At 37.5% G+C, this 20473-nt stretch overlaps 1 protein-coding gene across 1 annotated transcript in view; it reads right to left on the bottom strand.

Moving 5' to 3' along the window:
• Positions 1-20473, bottom strand: part of cog5 (component of oligomeric golgi complex 5) — a 91973-nt gene that overhangs the window by 28839 nt on the left and 42661 nt on the right. The window contains exons 8-10 of the mRNA XM_055190625.2: positions 9714-9873; positions 9506-9618; positions 7624-7701 (exon numbers count right to left, since the gene is read on the bottom strand). Of these exons, the coding sequence (XP_055046600.2) occupies positions 7624-7701; positions 9506-9618; positions 9714-9873 (351 nt within the window). The remainder of the gene's footprint in view (positions 1-7623; positions 7702-9505; positions 9619-9713; positions 9874-20473) is intronic.

Below are 20473 nucleotides of genomic sequence, written 5' to 3'. Positions count from 1 at the left end.
AAATGAGCTGATCTCTGCACTAAATGGCAGTGCCGTGGTTGGATAGTGCAGATTAAAGGTGCAGTGTGAAGATTTAAGCTGCATCCAGCAGTGAGATTGTGAATTGTAACCAACGGCTCAGTCCACTGTTCACCGAAACGCATAATACAGTAGTGACAAAACACGCTCTGTATAGCAGTTTGTCTGTTTAGGGCTACTGTACAAACATGGTGGCACAAAATGGCGACTTCCATGTATGGGGACCCGCGGTGTATGTAGATAAAAACACATAAATACATAACAGTTCCTTATGTAGGGTCTTTATACACCACTAATAATATAGTTATGTATATTATATTGCATTTCTGTCAAGAGATCCTTATAACAGTTACACACAGTATTACCCCTTCTGACATCACAGAGGGAGCCAAATTTCAATAACTTATTTTTTGTTACTTGGTTTTTCTTTTTCATATTTTCTAGGTTGATAGAAGCACCGGGGACTCAATTGTAACACTTAAAGGAACAGTATGTAGGATTGTGGCCAAAACTGGTATTGCAATCACAAAACTTGTGGCTAAAACTGGTACTGCAATCACACAACTAGTGGCCAATATGCAAAATGACAACATAAACATCAGTTGGGGGCTGCAACTCCACTTTTTAAATGACAATATCCTGGCCAGACCACTGATTTCAGTGATATAAATATTTGAAATCAAAATTAATTCTTAAAGTCCAGTGACATATCAGGGCCATTTTATGATTAATTAATATACATTTCTTACATACTGTTCCTTTAAACATGGAAAAGTCAGATTTTCAAGATTTGTCTTCTTGAAACCTGGAAATAAACTAAATGTTCGGACCTGTTTTTATAAAAAAAAGCATATGGGACCTTTAGCATGTTAACTTTTTAGTACAAAAGTGTGAATTGCTATACATGGACCACCAGGTTCTACTCAAACCTCTAGTCTAAAGTTAATCACTATTTTTACTTTTTTACTATGGTTTTACTGTTTTGCAAACATTTGAGTCAAATATGCCTTTCAAATTAACACAGTTACACTCATAAGAAATGCATTTTTTTCAACCCAGCATTCGGTAACAGCTGGGTAAATTAACCCAGAACATGTTTATATTTGACCCAACAATAGGTTAAAACCGGATTTTGGGATGAAAACCCCAGCATTTTTTTTAGAGCAGTGGTCTCCAACATTTGAAGAGTTTAGTTGCAAACGAGATAACCACTGTTTTTTTAATTGTTGGTTTGTTTTGATTTAAACCTTCATAACTTAAAAAATACAGCTAAGTAGCACCATAAAACAAAATAATACCAAGATAACATAATAATAAACATGTTTTGACAAAAATGTAAAAAAAAATGATTTATCTCGTTTTGCAATGAAACTCTTCATTTATTTATATATATTTAAAAATATATATATATTTATATATATATATATATATATATATATATATATATATATATATATATATATATTTAAAAAAAAATATATATATATATATATATATATATATATATATATATATACATATATATATATACATATATATATACATATATATATATACATATATATATATATATATATATATATATATATATATATATATATATATATATACATATATATATACATATATATATACATATATATATATACATATATATATACATATATATATACATATATATATACATATATATATACATATATATATATATATATATATATATATATATATATATATATATATATATATTTTTTTTTTAAATATATATATATATATATATATATATATATATATATATATATATATATATATATATATATATATATATATATATATATATATATACGGTACGTTAACATTTTAAACAACGATAAAACAAATCAACAAGTAAAATAAAATAAAATTAACAAGATAAAGAAAAATGTTTTGTGTTCAATATATCAAAAAAGTAGCCCCCCTCCCAATTGTTTTATCCATTGTGGTATCCTCTGCTCACAAAAAGGTTGGAGACCCCTGTTTTATAGTATATGCATGATTTTGATAAAAAATAAGTTTCACATATACTCCTGAATGTCAGGTGTTTTCTCCTCTGAATTTCCATTTCACATCTCTGACATCTGAAGCACACAAGAGGGCCACGTGTAAAGACGCACTCGTGCCAAATAGCCCAAAGGCTTGTTTGTTTCATGAAAGCAGTTGGGAATGGAGCGGGAAGGTCTGTTTTACTTGTGTGACTGTTAAATGTGGCGCTTTCACTTTTTTTGATGGGTGCGTGTGGGGAGTGTTTTATACCACAAATAAAGGTGTGAGGTTGTGGGAGTTTGATAACAGCTTTGGAAGAGGAGGCAAAGAAAACAAAAAACACGCCTCTCACCCACCTTCTCCGATCTCCGGGGAACTCGACAGCAGCTTTGTTAAGACTCCTGCAAAGTGTTCCCGTCCATGTTTTCCTATGCTGTGCACATGCGACTCGTTTCCTATAATTCGTAAACCCTAAGCTCAGCAGTATGGGATTTTAAAAAGACTTTGAAAGAGAAATTCTCATCCCGTGACGCATTTTAAGATGCTTAAAATGACAGCCATCCCAACGCTGTCAATCATTCTGGGGATGGATTCAATTTAAAACTCAATACTGGATCCACTTAGACATGATGTGAGAGTCTACGAGTCTCCATTGAGATTACACTTCCAAAAGAACTACATTTACACATTTATAATGGCAAACTATTTCATCATCATTTACTTTATTCTCCCTGTCACGCTTAAGAGATTTATTCTTACATACTGTAATCGCCATGACTGTTGCATAAGAGTAGCGACCAATCTCGCAATACCACCCTCATCCTCAAATCTAACTTCTACCTCTTCTGCGTTTTAACAAAGAGAGAAAGAAGGTGCGAAAAAGGAGTTGCCATGGAAACGCCCATCATCCCCCCACCACCCGTGCAGACCTCAATCTTCTGACCGAAAATCTTGATTTCCAAGGGGTGATTAGAGGTCGCTCAACTCATCTCCACCGAATATGTTTACTGAGTATGATTGTAGGTTTCATGACAGTGTCAGACACACATACTTATGGATGACTATACGCTTCTGCAAACTGCACAGTATCTAGTGCTCTTTAAAAACAGTATGCATTAAGTAGGGCTAAATGTTTAGATGAGTAGTATGCATGCTCAAGTCTGCAAGTGATGATTATTTAATGTCCAAAAAAGCATGTCTTAAATTGCATTGGTTTTATAGAAATGAGTTGCGCCTTAGTAACGGACTAACCAATGCTTTAGACTGAATCCAATTCCAAGTATTATTGCATATGCTCTCTTTGAAATCTTTGGCCTTTTATTAAGCACAAAATAGCACACCGTCTGCAATTAGCCAAATTCACCTTCGAAGGAACAGAGAGCGACAGATACCAAGAAGTGAAAGTCGTCCCGTGTGCCTTTGCAAATAATGTCCCTGTCACAAGCCCGACACACTCCTGCATGTTCACCATCTCACCCGGTGCAGATAAAGTGTTTCATCACTGTCGGGATGAAACGCTTGACACTGGATGTACACTGTATGTGTGTGTGTTTGATAACCTTGTCACAGAGGGGCAGCCACCTGCAGACACCAATTAGAATGTCATTTACTGCTAATGTGCCGCCAGCGAGTGAACCAGCAGGGGCCGTACATGCAGGCCAACCAAAGGCAAGAACAAAATCACACACAAATCACAACATATCAAGGACAAACTCTATACACATGGGACCATTATTCTTACAGGTTCTTTCCAAGTGCGACTTTTAAGGTGCTGTATATGGATCGTTCTAGCGCTGTATAATAAGTAATACAGTAAAACACCATTTATGTATGGTAACTGGTATTTTTCCATTTTTAGCAGTAAAGACTTTTGAAAGATTGCATGAACTAAACTGCATTCACATTTATGCATTTGGAAGACGTTTTAATAAGAAGTGACTTACAGTCAAGGCTTTGAACCGGTTCACGGAATGAAAACCAAAACCAGAAACTTTTGATGTTTTGCAAGAAACAGAAACAAAAACAGAAACTCTCAAAAAATATATGTTCCGGAAGAGAATTATTTATTTAAAATAATGGTAACGGTATTTTTTACATTCTTTGACAAGATTTCTGCTGACTTCTGTCGTCGTTGATTCATCTGAGAAATGAGAAGCTTGCCACCAGCAAATAGCCTACTTAGCCCAAGTCTCTAATGCTCAATCATAAGACGTAAATATTGTAGGCTACAAAGTATCTCAAGATGTTTGTTTTTACTAATTAGTGGTGTAACGGATCGCAGTTGATCCGTGAGCCGTACAGATCACGACCCGAGGTTCGACTCGCATGCGATTCACGGATTAATACGCAAATCTCAATAGGGTGTAAGTTGATCATTTGCACTTGTTTAAAGGCTTGCAAATTTAACCGCAAAAGGCACTAAAGTGAGTAATTTTCTGTATGCACAGAGAATGCACATGCATTGAATGTGTTTGATCCAACTCCAATCAAACGTGATTATCTCTATGCCCTTCAAAGATCAGAACTCTTGATGTGTAAGCTTTACAGAAAGTTGCGCTACTGTGTCTCATACTGTAGTCCATTAAAACACATTTGGAATAAAGCACTGAAAAACAACATCATTTTCACTTTATGTGGAGCGACTGTTTATGCTGCATCTTCTTTCTGAAGCGCCGCTTGGAATTCGTCCTCCGTCTGTGTGCGTGCGCATGTTTAAGTGCACTCAAAAGTGCATACACGGGGAGACGCGTTTCAAAAAGCAAGCGAACAATCTTTCTGTTCTTGATAGGACACATACAAACAAAATGATCTCGAAATACCACAGTATTCTTTTTCTAATAAAAACATTTGTGACCAGTCACGGAAAGTAGGGACACAAGTCGGATCTGGGACATTTTGAGTTATTCACAGATCATGAAAGTGCAGATTCTAAGCTTTCCAATGATATGTAACACATTGAAATCTGATAAGAATTGGAGAAGTTGTGGCCATTTGAAGGTAGGCACTCCAAAATTCTTAATGCTGAGAAAACGGCTTTTAAAGTTTGTGCTTTTTCACCCCTCTCAGCTGCTGGGAGGGACAATAGGGCTCATTTACATCTCATTGAGATAAGCCATACCCTCTGTAAAGCTCCCCCGTGACCAATACCTTTTACTGTTAATTCACTGTAAAAGTTTGTGGTTAGCTGGTTTAAGTCTGATTAAAAAAAACGTAAAAATATTTTAAGTTTTGACTTATAATGCACATTTAACGGCTACACATACTTCATACGTGAGCTAAGTCATTAACATCGGTCAATTCAGGCATTATTCAAATTAATAGCAGATGCTCATATTGCCATCTAAAAGCTCATTATAGTAATGGGGACAATCGAAACCACAGTCCTGAGCTATCTAATAACAATAGGGGTTTTGGCAATCGAAACCACAGTCCTGAGTTAACAACAACTTTGGGTTTTGGCAATCGAAACCCGAGCTAGCTAATAACAATTGCACTAAATGTGAAGGTCTACATGTACGTGTTCTTACAATGAACAAAAAACAACAAACCTTAATGTTTATGGAAACTCACCCCATAAGAAACAGAAAACTGTTCTTGCAGATCTTGTTCCCTCCAATGAAATAAGTTGTTCGGGCACACCTCTCTTTGTCGGTGTCTTTGTGGATGTTATCATTTCCGAAGTTTGCACTGTGATATCAATGATATCAGATTGAGCCTGTCAGAGTGCTGCTTAAGTAGCCACGCTGTTCCCTTGGGGGGCGGGTCCATAACTAAAGTATCAAACGCCGCTGCATGTAAATAAACACAGACAATGACCGCGCCCCCCGCTGCACGCTAGAATCTCGGGAAAAACAACCCGTTCTTAACAGCATATATTACACTTTAATGAAACTAATCGCTCGCTCGTTCCTCCAGCAGCCAATGACTTCATTGAAAATATTGATAGACAAAACATGTAGCCAATTATATAACGTATTCAACAATGTCTATGTGACTTTTTGTGTATGTGTAAGTCTTCATGTTGTGATGCAAGAACTGACGTCAAAGTACCGCGAGAGCGAGTCGAATTAAACTACTCCATAAGATTTCTTAAAGAGATCTCGCGGTATTTTGACATCATCCGACTGCGTCGCCGCATAAAGTCAGTGACACGGAACTACAGTCACGTGACTTCACGCTCGAGCCGGAAGAGAAGACAATGCTGAATAATGTTGTAATTTTGCTATTTTTGGACCAAACTGTATTCTCGATGCTTTAACACATTCTTACTGACCAACTGATGTCACATGGACTACTTTGATGATGTTTTTATTACCTTTCTGGACATGGAAACCGTACATAGAGTTTAAATGGAGGAGACATAAAGCTCTCGGACTAAATCTAACGTTAAAACATCCTAAACTGTTTTCCGAAGATGAACGGAGGTCTTTTGAGTTTAGAACGACATAAGGGTAAGTCATTGCTTACATTATTTTCATTTTTGGGCAAACTATCCTTATTTTAGTAGTCACGCTGTTCCCTTTGCGGGCGGGAGCGAAAACCAAGCTGCTTATACAGTATGTAAATACACACAGACAATGACGCCCCCCCGCTGCACGCTAGAATCTCCGGAAAAACAAGCCTATTTCAACCGCAAAATTTACGCTTTTAAATATACAAAAACTGCTATCTCAAACATGGAGATGCTTCTTCATGATCTCAACTAACAGATTCTGCAATAAAACGAAAATCACAAATTTTGAAAATAAACACTTTGTTGCTCATTATCTCGAAACTTGCGCTGCCGACTTGTGTCCCTAGTTTCCGTGACTGGTCACATTTGTTTAAGTTGTTTGCCAATAAACGACATGGCAGAAAATGTCCTTGTCTTTATTCATGTATAATTCTGTAACAAATGTAGGCATGTCAGAAATACAGTTATGCCGCTTACATAATGTAGCCTTTTTTAATGTATGATGACAAGATAGAGAAAATTATGTAGACTAATAATTTAAGTTTAATGTCCTAATGATCAGCCTACTTATTTGTATGTCCCACAGCTGACGTGGAACGTTATTAATCGGTTTGGGCACTTACATTTTTTTGTTCTAACGGGTTCAGGAACGTCAGTTTTAGGGTTGAACCGAAAACTGGAAACGGTTTAAAATACTGTTTCTGTTCGGACCGAAACAATTGGGGAAAAAATCTGGTTCAAAGCCCTGCTTACAGTATATTACAAGGTAGACACTATAGTCCTTTTCACACAGAGATTACAGCGATTGTCACCTTCCTGATCTCTGCTTCAGTCCAGTTTGCCCACATTTCTCGCCTTGAATGTTGATCTGTGTTTAAATCTCTGTGTCAAAGAGCTAAACGTAACTTCTTGTTGCCATGACAGTTACGGCATTGTTTCTGCCTCTTGTTCACACAGGATGTTTTCTCTAAATGTTACGGCAATGTTACCAGGTTTCTTTACAGAAGCAATCCCAGAACATTTACGGCACTCTCGGCTGATAACAAATTAAACTTCTGAAAAAATCTGATGTGTGCAGACCATAACATCATATGCAAGAAATTATGCAATGATCTGTTACTTTGTCTCACCTTGATGATGTCGTCAATAAAGCACACATGGGTCACAGGGTCTCTCTTTTTAGTTAAAACCTTTTGCAGGTGTTGCACCTGTACAGAAAACATAAAGAGAGTTCCATTATGAGCTAAATATTTCTAGTTCATTTAAATACAGTATGGGGCGGTTTCCCGGACCAGGATTAGCTTAATCCAAGACTAGGCCTTAGTTTAATTAAGAAAAAAAAATGGTTTTAACAAACATGCCTTACTAAAAACATTACCTGTGTGCATTTTGAGGTAAAACAAAGGGCACTGATGTATGTTAAGATATGACAGTGCAAGTTGTTTTCAGTTTGGACAGCTCTTAAAAGTGTTTAAGTCTAGGACTAGTCTAATCCCTGTACGGGAAACCGCCCCTATATGTATAACAATTTTTAATGTCCGAGTTGCCAGATTTAAACATGTGATCTTATCACTATAAAAATATTTCAGTCACATAAGACAAAGGGACACTCCACTTTTTCTGAAAATATGCTCATTTTCCAGTTCCCCTAGAGTTAAATATTTAATTTTTACCGTTTTGGAATCTATTCAGCTGATCTCCGGGTCTGGCGGTACCACTTTTAGCATAGCTTAGCACAATCCATTGAATCTGATTAGACCATTAGCATCACGCTAAAAAAATAACCAAAGAGTTTTGATATTTTTCTTATTTAAAACTTGACTGTTCTGTAATTACATCATGTACTAAGACCGACAGAAGATTAAAAGTTGTGATTTTCTAGGCGATATGGCTAGGAACTATACTCTCATTCTGCAATGCTGTGCAATGATATTACGCAGTGCCCGAAAATAGTCCCCTGCTATTGAAAGTTACTAAGGGGACTATTTTCAGTAAAAATCTAATATTTAACTGTAGGGGGGCTGGAAAATGTGTCCATTTTCAAAAAAGTGGAGTGTCCCTTTAAGCAAAAGTTTTCACTCTTTTTCCCTATTTAGTATCACTGATGTCAAGGAGAAATAAATGAGACTATAATAAGATTTCATCTGTGATTTTTCTTATAAGACTCCAGACAGAATGTGTAAGGACTTCACAACACCATCTGTGAACAGTAGATGCTCTGCTCCAATGACATTAAAGGAACACGCCCACATTTTTGGGAATTTAGCTTATTCACCGTATCCCCCAGAGTTAGATAAGCCCATACATACCTTTCTCATCGCCGTGCGTGCTGTAACTCTGTCTGACGCAGCCCCCGCTAGCTTAGCTTAGCACAAAGACTGAAAGTGAATGACTCCAGCTAGCATACTGCTCCCAATAATTGACAAAATAACGCGAACATTTTACTATTTATGTGTTGTGGTTTGTATAGTCACACCGTGTACAAATAACAAAGTCATATGAGACACAGACATCTTTTAACAGTATACATACTGGGAACTATATTCTCTGAAGACGAAGCACTGCTACATGTGCGGAGTGATTTGCACAACTCTGACTGAACTCTCTGCTCCTCACAAGGGGGCTTCACGGGTGCTGCGAGCAAATTACTCGCCCAGTAGCAGTGCTTCGCCTTCTGAGAATATAGTTCCCAGTATGTATACTGTTAAAAGATGACTGTGTCTCATATGACTTTGTTATTTGTACACGTTGTGACTATACAAACCACAACACATAAATAGGAAAATGTTCGCGTTATTTTGCTTGAGCCATTCACTTCCAGTCTTTGTGCTAAGCTAAGCTAGAGGGGGCTGCGTCAGAACGAGTTACAGCACGCACGGAGATGATGAAGGTATGTATGGACTTATCTAACTCTGGGGAATACGGTGAATAAGCTAAATTTCCAAAATCTGGGCATGTTCCTTTAAGGGTTTTATTCAATGCATGATCTCAGTTTCCTCATTTTTTGCTTACCTGACCACAGGCGGCACATATCTGGTCCATAAGCTTCTCTAAATTTGTCCAGAGAGCAGCACGAAACGCGGCCGTGTTTCCGGGTGTGGGCATGACGGCTCTGCCGGGAGCACCTAAATGCAGTTAACACAAACATGCATGCTAAACATATAGACCAGATTCATTGATTCATTCTAAAGCACGCTCACACTGACACTAAAGCACAAACCTCTGGTGTTGGCTGGTTGAGTGAGGACTTTAATATCCAGGGCATTAATAACATTCTCCTGCACAGACGCCCTGTATCCATCCACCACATTTCTGATGGTCTCTCTCAGACTGCCGAGGTTGTAGAAAACCTGTAGGGCCGTTCCCACCTGAGATGGATTCTGGTGGATAAACAAATTAAAAAAATAACATCAAAATCTGTCAGTTGTCAATATTTTGCCATTTCCCATTTCCCACTTAAGCAGACTGTTCGCAATAACTTCTTTGGATAAGGCCACATATAAATACTTGAATGATGTCTGACCTATTAAACTCATCACAACTGGGTCTTTGGTTCCATCACATTTACACCTGAGACCGATATGGAGGAGAACACAACGCTTACAGCAAAAGCAGCCCATTGACGTCAATGGCACAGCGCATGTTACAGAAGTAGGTCAAATTCAGATTCTTCAAATTCAACTGTCTGAGCTTAGCTATGACTATGGGACATCAGCGTTTAAGAAAAAACCAAAGCTATCCAGTGCCGCATGCAAAGCGGCTTCTACCAGACAGCCCTGCCTTTAATTTAATCTCTACCGGGATGAAAGCGGCAAGCGTTACAACCGCTTCAAGACTCGCTTCAACTTCAATCTAATCTCACTGGATCAAAGAAGATCAGGCCTTGCCGCAGTGTAAAACTGAAGGTGAATGGATGTGCGTTTAAAGGTTACGCGAAACGAAATCGACACCAAAAAGGCAGATGTCAGAAAGTGATAATCCACCCTTTTCTCTCTGTGTGCTTGAATAATGGTACACAGATTGACTCTAATAGAAAGTAGTCGTAGTTTAAAAGCCATTGGTTGTGGATAAGTACTTGCTGGCAATCAGAGATTTCCAGCTCTAATCACATTAATGATGGAAGGACACTTCATTCACTCTCTCCCTCTCTCCCTCTCTCTCTCTCTCTCTCTCTCTCTCTCTCTCTCTCTCTCTTCAAAAACACTTGAAGTTAAAGGCCAAAACTGAGGGTGGTGACCTACTCTACTCGGCACTGTCTTCCAGTTTCCTCTTGTTTTAAAAACTAAACGGCTCACAAAAGATATGTACAGAATGGAAATGTGCAATTAAATGGGTAGTGTGTGTAGTATGGTAGAGAAATGTCACTTTTTAGAGTCCTGCATGGTAACACCTCCGAGCCACTGTGACATAAAAAAACCCTTGGGAGTCTGATTTTTTCATCTGAGACTGAGTGGAATACAAACAGGATCACATTTTAGTTTTTGTGACCCATATATCAAGTCTTAGATTATGTAACTTTTGACATAAAAATCCATACACATAGGGCTCTATCTTACACCCGGCGCAATGCAGCGCAATGCGCGACGCAAGTGTCTTTTGCTAGTTTCCACCCTGCGCAATTATAATTTTCACGTTTAGCGCCACGTTGTTTAAATAGCAAATGCATTTGCGCCCCCTTTTGCGCCCATGGGCGTTCTGGTCTGAAAACAAGGTGTGTTCAGGCGCATTGTTGGCTCGTTGCTATTTTGAGGCAACTAAAATAGACTACGCCATTGACCAACAAAAACCTGCTCTAAAGTCTAAAGTCAATGGCGCAATGTGTTTTTTTGTTATTTAAAGAGCGCATTAGAAATATGCGCCTAAATGGGACGACAACGTGGGTTTGCTTAACACATACATGATTGCGCAGCAGCACAAAAACGATTTTAAATATGAAAGATTAAAGAACTGAATGTAAAAGATTATTATTGAGTCTCTTGGACATAAATGAGGACTAATTATGAGACGTCACGTTAAGGCGCAAAGAGCTGCTTCACCTGTAGCCTGGCAAGTAAATAAATGCTTTGCTTTAAACAAATGCATCTGTTTTTAAATGTTTTTTTAAATGCTACCTCACGGATTTATTGTATATGATGACTCTGTACCTGTGGATATGGTGAGATGAGAAACATTTTTAAGTAATGCTTAAAAAAAACTTGCGACGCTGTCCAAGTGCTGAAAGGAGAGCCGTTTGTAAATTCTTTATCTCCTGTTTGTTACAAATAAAGTATTTTTAGAGTACAAACCTTTTCTTACATACTTGTAAATAAATTTTTTATGATATTGGATAGCCATATATTTAAAGCAATTAAAAGCCTGCTTTTTTACTTCCATGACTAAAAGAAAACGGGTTTTAAAGGTTTTAATCCAAAAAATAACAATTTCAATACAAGTAAAAACAACACAATTATTTAACATTAATCTTAAACTGGGGATCTTCTTCCTCCGCTTAGTTTTTCAGTTTACAAAGTCCGTCATCTAAATAGGGATTAGACATAGCACCAGCGCAACAGGCTTTTAAAGGGGATGAGAGGTGAGACTCTCATTGGTTTATTGCATGTTACGCCCAAAATACTCCCATTAATCATTAAAAAAATAGGACCAACCCTTTTCGACCATGCGCTCGGTGCACAAACCATTTTTCCAGTCGTTAAATTAGCAAAAGGGAATTTGAACACGCCCATTTAGACATTGCGCTGACGGCCTGTTAGACTAATAATTTGAATAAGAAATCATTTGTAATTGTGTATAGTGTCGAACGCGGCCATCCGCGTGTAGCCGCGGGGAGTATACTTGGAAAACTGCACGGACGCGGAAAAAAAGGTATACCCCGGCCTTTACATGCATACACATTCGTTCTTATTATTATTTATCCTTATGTTAGCATATAAAATGCCGTTTCCACACCAGGAAATAAAACTTCACACAAAGATCATTGGATTCGTTATGTAATTGGCTACACGTTCTGTTTATCAATATTTTCCATGAAGTCATTGGAGGAACAAGCGAGTCAAATTATGTCACGATTTTTGACAGCGCTGTTTGGATATTATGTATTATACTCCCGCCTACTTTTAAAAACAAAGTTTGAATGCGGGTTTACGTGTTTACTAGAACCTAAAGTGTAAACTAATATACAGTGTTACGACGTAAATAGTCCTCAGATTGTATATTATATTCTATTACAAGATGTTCATGCAAAATCTGATGTAAACAACAGACTATATATATATCTATATTTCATGGATTATACAAATTTATGGACAAAAATGGTCATTGGATGTATTCTATTAGACGGTTTTCATATGTTATTCACACATTTAAAACAGACTGCATTTGACTCGCGATCGTTATATCAACACAAACGGTAAGAAGTCCTGTTTATATTTTAGTTTACATTTTAGTTTATACCAGAATACATACATGAAGTTTTAGCTCAAAATACCATATAGATAATTTATTATAACACGTTAAAATTGCCACTTTGTAGGTGTGAGCAAAAATGTGCCATTTTTTGGTGTGTCCTTTTAAATGCAAATGAGTTGATCTCTGCACCAAATGGCAGTGCTGTGGTTGGATAGTGCAGATTAAGGGGCGGTATTATCCCCTTCTGACATTATAAGGGGAGCCAAATTTCAATGACCTATTTTTTTCACATGCTTGCAGAGAATGGTTTACCAAAACTAAGTTACATGGTTGTTCTTTATCACATTTTCTAGATTGATAGATCTAGGTTGATATAAGCACTGGGAACCCAATTATAACACTTAAACATGGAAATAGTCCTATAGATTGTCATGATATGTCCCCTTTAATTCGCTATATGAACACCAAAGTAAATTTAAAGGTGCTCTAAGCGAATTCACGCATTTTAGATCATAAAACATTTTTTGTTACATACATCAAACATCTCCTCACTATCTGCTTGCTGCCTGTCCGCTAATCAAACTGTAAAAAATGTGATCTCTGTAGACACCCCAGGCTTCACAAACGGCAATAACAACAAAGTGGTCAAACCTACCACCAGAAACAATAACAAAGTGTTCCAGCCAATAAACGACAAGAAGGATTTGAGGGTGGGGGCTGAGCGTGTTCATGAAAGGACGGAAGGGAGGGGGAGGAGTAAGCTAAGCTCTGTTTGTTTGAAAACAGTTCAAACATCAACAAAAAGTAACGTTACACAGATTCGCTTAGAGCGCCTTTAAGTTCAGTCAACATAAGCACTATGTGAACCAACCTCTTGTTCTTGGAGAGTTGGTTTAACTTAAAGCAAAAGGTTAACTTGAAGCATAAAAAAGTTGCTTTATTTTTATAAGTTTACTTATCTTTTTCTTTTTTTACAATGCAGTATGGGCCAGTCCTATTTCAGTAAAGCATTCACACACTAAGCTTTTTCACAATGATTGTATACGTGACCCAGCATCGGAAGTGTTGGGTTGTCTCTTATGCAACAGTTGAGCATAGCTGTCAAAGAACAGATGTGAATCACTGGCACAGAAAAACAAAGAGCTAAGACAGAGTTAATTGCTTGCGGCTTGCTCGCGCGAGCCCTTATTTACCCTGAGGTGGGGAGGGATAATGGTTTAGCAGGGAGATGCTAACAGTCACCGTGGAGATGGATTTGATCTGCTCAGTGCAAGCCGCTGACCCAAGATGGCGAGCCGCCAACCCTTGAGAATGAGGTGTTTTCATTGTACTCTCATCCAGGCAAGCAATACTCTTTTGTTCCCAGAATTAGCACTTAGCTAGAACAGGTGGTCAACGATCGCTTTCCTTCCTGGCAAAGGGGGGAAGAAACATATTTGGACTAATGCTTTTAGGCTTAAAAAGGGAAAAGAGAGGTGCAAGGTGAATGCATCTAAAAAAAGCCTGACTACATGTTGATTAGATCGACTTGCGAGTTGCAGGCTATTGTTGCAAAGTGAAGGAAATATTATACAGTGTCTGCGAGCCTGTCTTTGTGAATTCTGCCTGTGAGATGTAAAATGTATTCTGTTCAATAGATCAAGTGAACTTGTGGAAAGTCATTTTCTGTATTTCTTGGGAAAACTGTCTTTCACAAAGGAATGAATTTGTTTATATCAGATAACCCCTCAAGTCTAAAACAGCCAAGTTGAGCAAGGAACACGCTTCACTGTAACCCAAAATATCCTTAAATAACTGCTAAAGGCACGCCTGGGGAATACTTAAGGCAAATCCTATAGATCATATGTATACGGTTTGAGACGAGCCAATGCTATTTTTGTCATCTAAAGAGTTAGGCGTGTTTCTCGAGGGGAACGTAGGAGACAAAAGCATGCATCTTAATCCTGTCTGCATTTTGCTCCATGATGGCAGTGATAACATTCACATCCCTCATCACAAAAGCAGACTTTTTTAAGCTTATGTTATCATTTGAACAAATCTAGGTGATGAAGCAAAAATAGTTGACAACCAACACTTGGTAACTATAACAGTTCTGGGGTGCGTTTCCCAAAAGCATTGTTGCTAACCTGTTAGCAACTTAGTTGATTGGCAATGGGAAATTGCATTGCAAACAACAAAGTTGCTAACGCACCCCTGGCCGTCTCAGTCGTGTAACCCTTGTGTGTAACCCATTTAGTTTGCCCATCATACAGGGACTCGGAGAATAACACCACCGTCATTTCCAGCCAATTGCTTCCTCTCATAAAACCACCTGGTCACCACGCCTGTAACATTAACTTCTGCCCGTGTGCTTGTCACCATATGGGAGACTCGGATATCTGCCAAACCAACCAATACATAATACCAGAGGTCGCTGCCCACATACTATACTTAGATCATTCCTGCTATATTTTATCTACATTTTAAAGATTGACAACACACGATTAGTATCACAGCATTTAACAGGTGATTTTATGTCACTGTATATATGCAGACATGTCCCTAGATGTGTTTCTTGTTATGTTTTCGAGCCAACTTAAAGGTGCAGTGTGTAATTTTTATAAGAATCCCGTAACAGTAACGCAAAATAATATACAAAACTATATTCTTAGTGGTGTATAAAGACCTTTCATAATGAACCGTTATGTTTTTATTACTTTAGAATGATACGTTTTTATCTACATACACCGAGGGTCCCCTTACACGGAAGTCGCAATTTTGTGCCGCCATGTTTCTACAGAAGCCCTTAACTCATTCACCGCCAGCCTTTTTGAGAGAAGTTGCCCACCTGCATTTTTGTGATTTTAACAAAAGTTTCACAAAATTCCTTGCAGGAAAAATTATCTTCTATAAATATATAAACATACAAATTATATCAAATTAAAGAACACACCCTCTGCTTTCAAACAAACAACAAACAAACAAACAAACAAACAAAATGGGGAAAAAACGTTTCATTATATATTTACTTTTTCCACTTAATTTGACCACTGAAATATGGATATTTCTCTTTAAAAATACAACATTTTGAGCAAAAAGCTTAAAAAAATGCGTTTTTGTAAAGGAATTTATGTTAGAGATCAGACTCAGAATGACTATCAAACATAAAGGCAGTTCAAAATGATTTAAATCTTTTTAACTTCCGTTTTTGATAAATTGGCCATCTAGTGGATAAAAGCGGTATTACACGTTCACTTTGAAATTCGTCCAGAAAGGCATGTTTATTAGTTAAATATTAACTCATAATTGACGAGATAACTCGTCAATGGCGGTGAATGAGTTAATCTCCGACAATGACATGTTTGTCTGGTTGCTTCTACAGTAGCTTCTCTAAGAGTTTCAAAAGCGAGGGGTGAGCAGTGAACTGAGCCATTGGTTGTCATTTGAAACATCACCACTAGATGTCGCTAAAATTTACACACTGCACCTTTAAAAATGTATAATCATTGTGTTTTGGAAATGTTGTTTTTAACCACTAAAAAATGTTACCAATTTGTCCTATTCATTTAAAGGGGGCATATGATGCGATTTCATGATCCCCTTATTCTTTAGTGTTTTATGTGCATGTATAAGATTTGCAAAGTTACAAAGCTGAAAGTCTCAAACCAAAAAATTTATTTAATCTAAAAAAACAACGCTAATCCAGACCTGCCTGAATAGACACGTTTTTAAATGTCCACGTCATGATGTAGGAATATTTGCATAATGCTGCCCAAAATGTCTATTTCATTGCTAAAAACAACGTTATTTTGTGCATATGGTATAATACAATGTGTTTGCGTGGTTTATGGTAAAAAAAAATTTCACATACCGTACATTTTTGTAGCTACCGATATACTTCTTTCCTCAAACGCATTGTTTTGTAAAAAACTCATTGGCTGTGTTTACATGCACAAAATTTCGTTAATCTGACTGAATTTAAAGGAACAGTACGTAGGATTGTGGCCAAAACTGGTACTGCAACCACAAAACTTGTGGCTAAAACTGGTACTGCAATCACACAACTGGTGGCCAATACACAACATGACAACATAAACATCAGTTGAGGGCTGCAACTCCACTTTATAAATGACAATATCCTGACCAGACCACTGTTGTCAGTGATACAAGTATTTGAAATGAAAATGATTTCTTAATGTCTAGTGACATATCAGGGCCATTTTATGATTAATTGATATAAATTTATTACATACTGTTCCTTTAATACTATTGAAGGTTGCGAGAATACAGTTTACATGTAATCTGATTTAAATGTTTGTTTACATGTAAATTCTATTGAATCCGAACCGAAAGTCTGCGCAAGCGCACAGCCAGGGTTGCCAGATTTGCGTATCAAAGCCATCCGAATGGACAGGCCCAACTAGCCCAAAAGTATCACAATGACTGTGTCCACAGCCCAAATATCAATAAATAATTAACGAAATCATTTCATCTTTAACCCGTGGAAAACAACAACTGGTGGAAACAGTTTAAACAGTAGCTCAAATCTAAACTCAAAACAAAAGTAGAGGACTTGGCAATGCTACGCTGCGAACAGCATCTCTCGTCGAGTTCACCCTTTATCTTTGGATAAAAGTCAAAACTGAGTTGGAGAAAAATGTTCTTAACTCTTTCCCCGCAATTGACGAGATAACTCGTCAATTAAGAGAAAACGCTTCCCTGCGAATGACGAGAATTTCCGGCTTTCCGCAATACCGTGGAATATATTTTCCACCAGGTGGTGCACTTCCGCAACTTATACAACCCGGAAGAAGCGCCTCACGTGAAAGAGAAAGAACTCTGTGTATGTTTTAAAGATCGCTCTGCATCTGATCTCTATCAAAAGTCCTCTGAGAGGTGATAAAAAAGAACTACTGAAAGTAGGATGAAACTGGGTAAAGCAGAGGGTCTGTTCTTTCATTTGATATAATGTTTGTTTATATATTTAAAAAAGAAAATATTCTGGAAGGCATTAAACTTTTGTGAAAATCATGAAAAATGCTGGTGCTGGCTGGCAACTTTTTTTTAAAAACGCTGGCGGGGAAAGAGTTAAGACGTTTTCAGTTATAGGTAATGAAAACACACTTCAAAAAGCACAACATTATTTTATTACTTTAAGTAGCCTAATGTTTTAAAAGTACACATAAACGCTGCAAAATGTACATCGCATGACCCCATTACAGTTCCCTTAATAATGTGTGGTGCCATTGCCTTGCTATTGCGTGTTTCTGTAACGATAATCACGTGATACGTAAATATGAGGTAAATATAAGACGTGAACTTGAGCACAAATGTTATGCGCATGTGCACAATTTATTTTTGCATCTGATTGAGAAAATACTACTATTCACGTGTTTACATGCACACTTTTCTCCTGCTGATCAGATCACAGATCGGAGTACACCACCCCCTTCAATACGATCCAAATCGTATTGATTAAGTTGTTTACATGAAGGCTTTTCAATACAATTAAGCCATCAATACAATTACAAACGGATTATTTGGTTGGATGTAAACGTACCTACTGATCTGAAAAGCTCTGTGTCCCTGATTGGCCAGCTAATCTGTACATTGTGATTGGCATGGATATTTCTGACGTCAGCAGGAAATGTGACGCTCCTTACCATGTTTGAAAGATTCGGTCGCAATGCAATGCAGGCTGTGAGTCTGAAGCGGGAGGAATTATGATAATGTCGCTCTTTTCTACATCACCAATCCTAGGTAGTAAACTGTTGCCTACAATCTGTGTGTTTGTTGTAGTCCAAGAAAAGAGATTTACGTTGGAAACGATAACTCGCGTTATAGTTTACTTTAGGGTTTGAACCTTTTGCATATTGTAAACACATACTAATAAACACTTACACACCAAAAGAAATGTAAAATCGTGAATAATCGGACCAGAGTTGCTCTTTAATATGTTTTTGAAACTTAAACTACATTAACACTTTGTATGACACCAAATACTTTTAAAAAATCATATGACGGCATCAAAAAGGTAGCGCACAACAGGAATGATGCATATACATAGTATACAAAGCTTTTTATTGATGTACAGCAAGAAGATATTTTTTTTGGTGGAGTTATGGTGCCATGACAAACACAACAGCAAACAAGTCCTGTACTCAACAGTGAGAACATGGAGAGTCAGTTTGCTCATACATATTAAACAGTGAAGTGTCTTGCTAAAAATGCGAGTGTATTGCTGAAAAACCGAGAGGGTGAAAGTGAGACTAAAGTGAGACTGTGAGTGTGAGGAAGGAGTGAAAAGATGATGGATCACTTAGACCTTCATTTGTGTGTCGTGTTTCCACAGCAACTCAAAAACAAACACGAGAAAGGCCGATTAAAAGTCTTTTAAGAAACGCTCGGTAAATGTCAACGTAATGACAGACAAAGATGAACTCAATTTGGGGGAAAAGTGATGAGGATGGAGAGGAGAAAGGTGAGAGGTGAGCTGTGCTCGGCATATCTAATGAGAGAAGCTCTCCAGTCGAGACATTTTGATTTGCACTTGCATTTAAATGGAAATAACAGAAATCGATTTATTCAAGACTTGAGGTCACATGCTTCTTTAATCATGTGATCATCCTATAATGCTAGAGTAAGAAACAAATCATAAAACCTCCATTGCTGATCGATTTTAAATCGAGAGAGAGAAAGAAAAAGAGCGGTTCTGTCGCACAACATGCGATGGTTGGTATGGTTAAAGTAACATTGTATAACAATATTGCTGTAATAAAATTGGTTACATATTACCATCTGAATGACTACTGGAACAACAGTATGGTACTACAGACAGAGCACGTTTTTACAGCTGTAACATTGTGCTTTTCACCTCTACTTGACTTCTATAGACTTGCCATCATTGAGCAGGGATGTTATAAGCATATGGTCTCCATGGTAACAGTAATTTGTCACATAGGTGCTTGAGAGTAACGTGTCACTGATGAGTACAGGGTGAGAGTCGATGTACGAGAGTGTTAATCAGTACACAGGAGAGACTAACACAGTTACAATGCAACAGCACTGATATAGTATTTAAAAACACATTACGCTTGACAGTCGGTTCAGTCGGTGTACTGCGTCATTCTGTAAATAAAATGTTCATCTCAAATATAAATAAGGGGGCACTCACAAACTTTACAAATCAAACTGCGCCCGAGCACGTTTGACAACCAAAACCTGGTTTGTTTGACTAGTGTGATCACTCCATACCGTGCCTTGACGCTGTTTGGTTAATGGCACCCTGGCGCGGTTGCAGAGGTGGGCTTGGTTCACTTGAACTCAGGCGTGAAACAGAAAGTGTGAGCGCAAATCAAATTTTCTTAATGCATACTACAGTATTATACTATTAACTGTAGTGCACTGATAACTGTTGATAATTCTGTAGTATATACTTTAGTGTTTAGAATATTGTAATATAGTAGCATATTGTATTAATTACTACAATTTGTTAATGTATACTACAGTTTTCTGTGAGATGAAAGTTGTGCAACAGTCATTCTTAATGTGCGCAGCACGGTTATGTAAACAGCTGAGCGGCACAAGCAATATGAT

Source organism: Misgurnus anguillicaudatus, chromosome 1 (assembly GCF_027580225.2).
Source record: "Misgurnus anguillicaudatus chromosome 1, ASM2758022v2, whole genome shotgun sequence".
Lineage (NCBI taxonomy): Eukaryota > Metazoa > Chordata > Actinopteri > Cypriniformes > Cobitidae > Misgurnus > Misgurnus anguillicaudatus.
This window is presented reverse-complemented; position numbering and strand designations above follow the sequence as displayed.